Source organism: Pteropus medius, unplaced genomic scaffold (assembly GCF_902729225.1).
Source record: "Pteropus medius unplaced genomic scaffold, Ma_sr-lr_union100, whole genome shotgun sequence".
Taxonomy (NCBI): Eukaryota; Metazoa; Chordata; class Mammalia; order Chiroptera; family Pteropodidae; genus Pteropus; species Pteropus medius.
The window spans coordinates 1-9,003 of NW_024342734.1; the positions used below are offsets into that span (position 1 = coordinate 1).

General features: G+C 55.6%; 2 protein-coding genes across 6 annotated transcripts; one reads left to right on the top strand and one right to left on the bottom strand.

Annotated features, from left to right (window-relative positions):
* The first annotated feature begins 6 nt into the window (after positions 1 to 6).
* Positions 7 to 4,273, top strand: LOC120605970 (SH2 domain-containing protein 3A-like). 5 transcript variants are annotated; one of them, XM_039867051.1, is made up of 8 exons: positions 7 to 372; positions 972 to 1,061; positions 1,222 to 1,703; positions 1,817 to 1,932; positions 2,069 to 2,243; positions 2,332 to 2,443; positions 2,756 to 2,941; positions 3,443 to 4,273. In XM_039867051.1, the coding sequence occupies exons 3-8, from the start codon at positions 1,257 to 1,259 to the stop codon at positions 3,601 to 3,603; spliced, it is 1,197 nt and encodes a 398-aa protein (XP_039722985.1). In that variant the 5' UTR covers positions 7 to 372; positions 972 to 1,061; positions 1,222 to 1,256; the 3' UTR covers positions 3,604 to 4,273. The 5 variants fall into 5 exon arrangements, with proteins under 5 accessions (XP_039722985.1, XP_039722983.1, XP_039722987.1 ...); XM_039867049.1 differs by lacking the exon at positions 972 to 1,061; XM_039867053.1 differs by lacking the exon at positions 972 to 1,061 and having other exon boundaries at positions 3,628 to 4,273.
* Position 4,274: 1 nt separating this feature from the next.
* Positions 4,275 to 8,915, bottom strand: LOC120605971 (cdc42-interacting protein 4-like). The gene is made up of 6 exons (XM_039867055.1): positions 8,688 to 8,915; positions 7,241 to 7,350; positions 5,339 to 5,471; positions 4,994 to 5,136; positions 4,782 to 4,903; positions 4,275 to 4,687 (listed from the first exon to the last, which is right to left on the bottom strand). The coding sequence occupies exons 1-6, from the start codon at positions 8,898 to 8,900 to the stop codon at positions 4,539 to 4,541; spliced, it is 870 nt and encodes a 289-aa protein (XP_039722989.1). The 5' UTR covers positions 8,901 to 8,915; the 3' UTR covers positions 4,275 to 4,538.
* Positions 8,916 to 9,003: the final 88 nt, after the last annotated feature.

Sequence of the window (9,003 nt, forward strand, 5' to 3'; positions counted from 1 at the left end):
CCTCTCAGTTGCTAGAAACTTTCAAACTTGTTCCTGCCTCGAGGCCTTCGCGCTTGCCATTCCTGCCATTGGAAAGCCCGTTTCTCTAATCTTTTCCTGACTGCTTCTCACCTAACATGACTTCCTCAAAGCAGCTGACCCCGATCATCCTACCTAAAGGAGGTCTCGCCCTCTTGCTGGCCCGGTCTTCCTCATCTGCCCTGTCCGCCCCTCACCCCGTGCAACATGAGCCCTCCCTGCATGCCAGGGACCATCCTAGGTGCCGAGATATGTCAACGAACAAGAGAGACAAAGATCCCTGCACGAGTGGAGCCAACGTCCTGTTAGAGGAAATAAACATGCCACAAATTTAACAAATGACATCGTTCGAAGGTTAGAGAAAAATGGACCAAGAGCAATAAAAATAAGTCAATTATGTATGGTTTGGGGTAAAAATTTAAAGTACAACAGAGGAAGGGAGATTTGAAGACCCCGTGGAGAAAGATTTGAAGGAGGTAAAGAAGGGAAGGATGTGGATAAGTGGTGGGCGAGAGTGGCCCAGGCAGAAGGAATAGCCATTGCAAAGGTCCTGGGCCAGAACAGGAGTCTGAATTACTCATTCCACCAAAAGGAGGTAAGTGTAGCTAAGCAGCGGGAGTGAGAGGAACTTCAGAGACAGATCCGGGGCTCGGGGCGCGAGGTCTTTTTTGGTTACTGCGAGGACTTTGGTCCCTCCACAGAGTGAGCTGGGGCCCTTGGGAAAGTGTTAAGCTCCTATAATAGGGTCTAATTAAATACTTCATAAACACGCAATCTGTCCAAAGTCTGGGTGCAGTTTAAAGTTCTAATAACCTCGGAAATAAACATGCCACAAATTTAACAAATGACATCATTCGAAGGTTTGGTAAATTCTGTTGCTTTGATTCTTATGTAGTTTTGTGAATTTTGATTAATATATATTTTTATTTTTATTCTGTACCATCTTCAATCAGGACAAAAACAAAGTATTCAGATTTAAAACGTGGTATTCAGAATTCACAAAACGACATAGGTGTCAAAGAAAGCTTACTTTCAAACCATTGGTAAGTATGAGGCATTTACACTGGGGAAGCTGTGAAGGTTCGAAGTCACAGCAGGACGGGCAGGAGCACCCGGCGACGGGCTGACTGAGTGGACGACGCCAGGACCCGCCCAGCTATCTTCTCCATGTACCTCCTGCACCCTGTCTCGTGTGACCCCTAGGAGCCTCTGCCGTGCCCACGTTTGCCCTGCGTCGGATGGGTAGTGACCCTGTGTTGCTGAAGACCTCAGACCCCCTGGGGTCCATTGCTGACAGCCTCTGGGCTTCGGATGGGCAGCTTCACACCAAGATGCCAACCAAGCCACCTCGAACACCCCCACTAGTGCTACCCGATGCCTCTGGTCGCCCCCCAACGTACTGTGAGCTGGTGCTCCGTGTGCCCAGTGCCCGGGGAACACCCTCTGGCCACAGCTGCCCAGAGCCAGAGACCCCCTGGTGGGAGACCCAGGAGGAGGCGGAGGACGAGAGATGTTTTGCAAGACCACAGGCACAGGTCTCTTTCTGCCCTGCTGACAACCCCTCCAGCCTGCTGGGCCCCCAGAATCGGCCCCTGGAACCAAAAGTCCTACATATTCTCCGTGGCCTGTTTCTGGAGCACCATCCTGCCAGCACTGCCTGCCACTTGCTATTGGCAGACTGCCAGGTCAGTCACCTACCAAGACCCTCCTCCCCAGGCAGGTGCAAGGCTCAGTCGCACCTCACACCCAATACTCTGTTCACCTGTCCTCCCCACTCTCCCCTCAACCTCATCCCCAGGCCACAGGCCTACTGGGAGTGACCAAGGCTCAGAGGGATGCCATGGGGGTTGCCTCTGGCCTGGAACTGCTCACACTTCCCCATGGCCATTGCTTGAGGTCAGAACTGCTGGAGAGGTGAGGATCTCCAAGACTCCCCCATTCACAATCCCTGGTGGGGGGAGGGGGGCAGGCAATGCCCCTTCCCATCCCTCCTCACCGTGAAATACACAGCCTTCCACTGCCCCCAGAACCTTGCCCTCCGCCTCCACAGGCACGAGGCACTGGTACTGGCTGGCGCGCTGGCGGTGCTGGGCTGCTCAGGGCCCCTGGAGGAGCGCGCGGCCGCCCTGAGGGGCCTGGTGGAGCTGGCACTGGAGCTGCGGCCAGGGGCAGCAGGGGACCTGCCTGGATTGGCCGCAGTCATGGGCGCCCTGCTCATGCCGCAGGTGCATGGGGAGCAGGGATGGGGATGAATCCCGAGTTCAAGTGATGGGAAAGAGGGAAGAGGAGTCATGCTCGAGGTTCTCACCCCAGGTGTCCAGGCTGGAACGCACATGGCGCCAGCTCCGAAGGAGCCACACCGAGGCAGCGCTGGCCTTCGAGCAGGAGCTGAAGCCGCTGATGCGGGCCCTGGATGAGGGCGCCGGTGAGTGGCATCATTTGGAGTGGAGCATCAACTAACTCTAAACCAGAATCCTAATCCAGCCTTAGGCCAAATCCCTGCTTCTGTCATAAGCTCCTCCCCTTCACCAAGGCTCCGCCCCTCATCCTAGGCCCCACCCTCTCTCAGGCTCCGTCCCTGCCCTACGCCAGCCAGCCTTGACCCAGCCCAGCTCTGCGCTAGGCTCAAGCCTGTGTCTGACCCAAACACCTCCAGTTACTTCGGTCCTAGGTGCTTGGCCCAATGTTCCACCTTCTCTACCTGTCCCAAGCCGAGTCCAGACCCTTCTCCCCACAGGACCCTGCGACCCGGGCGAGGTGGCTCTGCCTCACGTGGCACCCGCGGTGCGCCTGCTGGAGGGTGAAGAGATCCTGGGGCCGCTGGACGAGAGCTGTGAGCAGCTGCTGCGCACGCTGCAGCGGGCGCGTCAAGTGGCCCGGGATGCGCCCAAATTCCGCGAGGCAGCGGCCCGGCGCCTGCGAGGTGAGCGCCGGGCTGCCAGGGGGCCCGACTTTGGGAGCACCCCATGTGCTCTAACCCGGTGCCCCGACACTAACCGGGCTATAGACCAGAGCCTCCCAGATGTCACCAGGCTACAAGCCCGCCCCTTACTGGCACTGCTCCAGCTGTGCCCTCCACCCTAAAGGGGTGATCCTTGGTCCACTGCATGAGGGTTTCCTCCCAAGTTTGTCATGTACGGGGTGGCGTCCCGACCCACAGTGGCTCCAGGCACAGCCCCTAAGGTGGGGCTCCTTATGGTGTTAACACCCCATCCTCCCCTATACTTAGACCTACCTCACACGGAGCACACCCTCCCAACCCCTCACCTGCCCCCCTCCTCCCACCCCTCCTACTCCCCCATCCCCCACCGCGCTAGGTCAAAGTCCCAGGGGAGAAGGCAGTGTGAAGCGGGGCGAGGAGGGGCGAGGAGGGGCGAGGCGGTGCTTGGGCCCCCGCCGCTAGCGCACCTGGCCCCGCCTCCAGGATTTCGGCCCAACCCAGAGCTGAGCGAGGCACTGACCACCGGCTTTATGCGGAGGCTGCTCTGGGGGAGCCGGGGCGAGGGGGCGCCACGGGCTGCACGTTTGGAGAAATTCCAGCTCGTCCTTAGTGTCTTGTCGCATCGCCTGGAGCCTGACCACTGAGAACGCAGTTCCCCTTCTTCACAGTGGGACACGCAGACTCCAGACGGAGACCAAGGATGTCATCCCTTGCTCACACAGCCAGACAGGGTGGGGACCCCGCAGCCTGACTCACTGAAGGGAGGGAGGCCCGGTTCGCAAGAACCCAGCCTGCCCCCTAAAAATATACAGGGATCCTGGGGTGAGGGGCAGCCTCCTCCCCCACACCGGAAGACCCAGGGATCCGGAAGCCCTAGATGCTCCCCACCCCCCACCCCACCCCACCCCATCCCACAGGTGGTGCCTTTTAAAACTGGTGTGACTTCTAGCGGCTCACTTGTCCTATGTGTGCCTGCCTTCAACATGAAAGTGAGACCGTACTTCCTAGGGGTTATCATGGGAATTAAAGCTTGATGTTTAAATGAGATCCCGGGTAGAGAATGTCTGGCATGCAGTAGGTGCTCAATAAGTGCTACCTGTCCTCGGTAAGCCACCATGAACACGGAAGGGGTGATGTCTGGTGCCCTTCTCCCTATACTGGTCACAGACAAGGACCCAACTCTCAGGCAGGGACAGGGCATGTCCAGGGTGTGCCCGAGTTCACCTCCCCTTCCGCGTTACCTGTGTGGCCTGTAAGGAGTATAGTGTTTGAATATCCAGCCCCAGTATCTAAATAAAGCCTGGACTCCAAGAACTTTACATAATTGTTTTTTTATATAAAACAACACAGCCGTAGCCGAGTGGCAGGAAGAAAAGATTTGAAACACGAGTATGTACATCAGTGGCAGAAGGCACAGCGGGTCTGTCTGAGGTGGGACGTGGGGTGGGGGTGGGGGGCAGCAGGTTACACAGGTCTCAGCTGAAGCCACGGGGGCAGAAATAAAGTGCGTAGGTCCTGGGGCCCTCGTGGCCCAGAAGCAGCAGCCGACAGCTCCCCCTCTCCCCACCTCTGGCAGGGCTCAGTTGAGCGTGACTCGGAGGTAGGAGGTGGGCACGTAACCTTCACCTCCCTGTTTCCGCCTGACCCGAGTCCAGCCGTCGCCCTTGTCCTCTTCCATGAGACTCAGGTCTTCACCCTCGGCCATGGAGATGGTGCCCTCGCTGGACCCTGTCATGAGGGTGGCGGTGGGCTCGGGTCTGCTTCAGGTGGGTTTAAACAGAGCCAAGCCCGGCACCCCCTCCTCCACCCACGCAACTGATACCTTCAAAGTGATAGATGGCCACGCAGTGTCCTATAGGGGACACAGGCTCCTCCTCAAAATCCTCATCAAACTCCGTGTAGATGGGGGTGTCCTGGCTTTCCTCCGAGGGGGGCTCTTCAGAGCTGGCAGGGGAGGGCAACGCAGGTGAAGACAGGCTTCCCGCGCCGGTGGGTGCGGGTTGGTGTCGGGCCCGCTCTGGCCGCCTGGCTTACCTCTCCTTGTTGTCCTGCGACTCGCTGTTGCTGCTGCTGCTGTCCGGTGGGGCGCTGGCTGGGGGGTCTGGAGGCCGGGCATGCCGGCTCAGGCTGTCCCCCCGGTTGCTCAGGACCCGGCTCTCGGCTTCCGCCAGCCAAGCCTGAGAGGAGGGGACCACGCAGTCAGTTCCAGGGCAGGGCTCCGGGGTCAGCCCACTCTGGGCTCGGATGTTTCCTGAGATCACCCATGCACACCCAAGGCTGTGATGAGAAACAGCTGGAGCCCCCCCCACCTCCCTGTCCCCCAGGCGGTGACTCAGCTAGGCCGGCCAGCCCCCGCCCCTCCCCAGGGTCTTTCCTGACCTCATATTTCTGCACTTCCAGTTTCAACCGTTCGATGTTGTTCAGGGTTTCTGCGATCCGCGGCTCCAGGCTGGCGGGGTCCCCCATCTGCGGCGTCTTTTCATACACGCCCTTCATTTTCTTCAGGGCCTCCCTAGGACCAGATGAGAAGGAACAGCCCCACGATTTATCAGGCAAAAAATAAGGGCTTTGCTTCAAGGAGCAATTAGCCTGATAAGACGGTGGTTAAAGTTCAAATATTAGTGCTTCACTGCCTGGGTTCACATCCCAGTGGGGCACCCCCGAGTTGTTACTGAACCTGTTTCAGTGTGCTAACCTCGAAAATGGGGAGGATACACATATCTCATGTGAGTGGTTATGAAGATTAACTGTAACCTTTACTCAGATACACGTGGAGTACCTTCTGCATAGCAGACACTGTTCTGGGCATCAGAAATACGGTGCTAAATAAGATGGAAATACTTTCCATCTTGTTCACAGTCTCTCGTGAAAACTCAGAACTCCCGTGAACCCATGGAAAGGGTTTGGAATAGCACCTGGCATACAGTAAGTGCTCTATAAATGCTAGTGTTATTCTTATCATTAGTCCCCGGGCCCTATTTCCTCCACAACTATATATATAAGCAGTAGTAGTTCGAAGCATTTCTGAAGTATGTTAAACCTGGGTTCAACTTCTTTCCAGTCCTAATATGATCCATGTTACAGATGCAGAAACTGAGGCACAGGGAGGCGAAACAGCTGGAATTCTGTCTTGACTCCACAGAACACCCCTTAAACCCCAACACCATATAAACTCAGGAACTACAAAGTTCTGAATGGAAGTTCATACCAATAAAAGCCGTTTTATACAAGAGATTTTGTGTAAATGGCAAAATATAATTTGGTTGCCGGGCCACAAGTGGCCGACGTCATCCCCATTATGTAAGAGAACTAGGAAGACGATCTTGCTGCTTGGAAAGAGTGAGTAAATATTTCCTTTTTTTTTTTCTGGCAGATTTTTTATTGTTAATATTTTAAGTACTTGAGTTAGTGAATAGATAACCGTATGTTGTTTTCTTTTCGCTTTTAGCTAATCACTGTGGTGAATGAGACGTTTTTCGATATTGAACCACCTTTGCATCATGGGATAGTACCAAACTGCTCATGATTTTTTTTAAGTCTAAACTTTTTTTTTATTATGGTAAAATATACATAACAAAATTTCCCATTTGAACCATTTTTCAATGTACAGTTCCAGGACATAAAGTACATTCATGCTGCTGTGCAACCATCACCACCATACGATGCATTAGTTTTAAAATACACCACTGGATTTGCTTGCGCAGGATTTTGCATCTAAGGTCGCAATTGAAGTGAAATGAGCCCATAATTTTATTTTCTTGAATTCTTGCTAACTGATTTTGGAATCGAAATTCTACCGGCCTCCGAAATGAGCTCTTTTTCTGTTTGCGGGAATGACGCAGACAAGATGGAAAGTATTTCTGGAAGTGGGGTAGGAATCAGGTGATTCCATCAGGGTCCGGGGTTCTTTGGCAGATGTTTGAGAACCATTTCAGTGTCTAGAGACAGTCTCTAACTTACAATGGTTTGACTTAGAATTTTTTTAACTTTGCGACCGTGCGAAAGTGATGCACATTCAGGAGAAACCACGCTTTGAATTTTCCATCTTTTTTTAGGGCTAGCGATGTGCACTGTGATGCTCTCTAGTGACGCTGGCGGCAGCCGAGGGCCGCAGCTTCCACTGGACCATCATCACAAAGGCAAACAACTGATACTCTACAGTGTAGCAGTAAATGCATTTTGACTTGATGGATTTATCAGGACGTAACCCCGTCGTAAGTCGAGGAGAATCTGTCCCTTATTCTTTTATTTTCTTCTTTGCCTGCCTCCCTCTCACCTTACCTCTGGTCAACCTCCTTCTGTAGTTCGCGATTACGGTCCTCCAGCTGCTGTTGAAGCCGCTTCCTCTGCTGCTCCGGGGGCAGGTGGCTGAAATCCTCCGTCACCACCGTCTGCAAGGTGAGAGTATGACTGAGTCTGACATCGTGGAGTCTGAGCTTCCAGGCTCTAAGACACTCCTAAGACGTACCAAGTCCACCTTCCTCCCCGCCCAAGGTTCTCGGGGGGCAAGGCCATGCATAGAGCAAAGCAGGTCCGGGCCGCGCAATATATTGGAAGGGGGGCCCGGCCGGCGGCAGGAAGCGAGCCCAGGGTCCAGCGGCCAGGGCCGCCCCCTCCTCCTCCCCCGAAGGCCTCACTTACCCCACGGCCGCCTCGAAGGCTGCGGAAGGATGCTAGCCGCGGTTTGACCGACTTACTGATCTCACTCAGTATGGCCAAGGGGTCGAGGCCGGAGCGGGGGGATGGGGGTCCATTAGGCAATGGTGAGGGCAGAGACTTAGGCGGGAGGGTGGGGGCGGCTACGGCGAGCGTGGAGGAATAAGTGAGGGAGGCGGGGGTGGGGGTAGAACAAGAAACGAGGCGGATGGGCCGGGCCGAGGAGGGGCCTTAATAGGGAAAAAAGCTCAAAATGGAGAAAAAGCATGATAAAAGAAGCAACAATGCCTAATGCATGCAAAAGCAACCTGGGATAGCGGTGAGAGGACATTAGACTGTGACAGAAGGCAGACCTCTAGGATCTCCCCACCTTCCTGCATCCCAGCCAGCACCTAGGAGCATGGGTCTGGAGGCGCAGAGGTGCACGTCTCCTGCTCCCTCCTTGCCCAGCTTTCTGGGCTCTGATCCTAGAATGTGGAGGAATGCATGCAGAAGTCAGGTCTATACAGATATGGGGCCACAGAAGTCCAAGGGCAAGCTGAGGAAATGTCAGGCATGAAATGAGAGGGTTACAGGTTGGGGGGTGTCGGCCAGGGGCACCATGTATAAATTGAAGAGGGGTACCAAGGGTCAGAGATATGAACTAGGGAGGGGGCAGTTGCTGAAGGTGTAAACCACGGGTGCCCAGGTATGTGCTTGACATTGCAAGCCAAGAACAAAAGAGCCTGAAGGTCCGGGCCCAGAAACCCATGGTGGGAAGGAAAGAGACCCAGGGGGAGTTTCCAGGGTTAGCGTCCCAGCCCTCACCCACCCCTGAGCCCCACGGGCAGGTCTTCTCCCAGCATCCTGAGAAGCTAGACAGACTCCACAGGCCCCCCTCCTGGCACCCCCATCAGCCTCGGGGGACTCCCAGGCCAATCACCCGGCTGCCTTCCTTCCCTCCAGCCTGGGCCAGCAGCCAAGAGGAAAATTCCTGCCCGGGACTCAGCGTTCCGGCAGCTGGGGCTGACTCAGTGGGGCCCCCGCTGTCCCCACTCACTCACACCCCCTGCCCAAGAGCTCCGGCCCCCACCTTGTTCTTCTTGCTGAAGGGCCAGCGTTTGGCACGGCTGCTGCGGGCTGGGCCTCGCAGCTCAGGCCGTCCATCGGAGGGGGTGCCCAGGCTGCTGTCCGAGGGCGCGCGGTTCATGGGCTGGCTGAAGTCTTCGAATTCCACATCGCCCGGGCGGGCAAAGCCTGACTTGTGCAGCTCGATTAGGACCTGGGAGTCCTGGAGAGAAGGCATGATGAGGGGGAGGACCGTGAGGGGTGAGATGAGGTGCTTAGTCTTCGAGTCCTCCTGCCCACCCTGCAGTCCACTGGCCCAGGACAAGGCACCTACGTTCTTG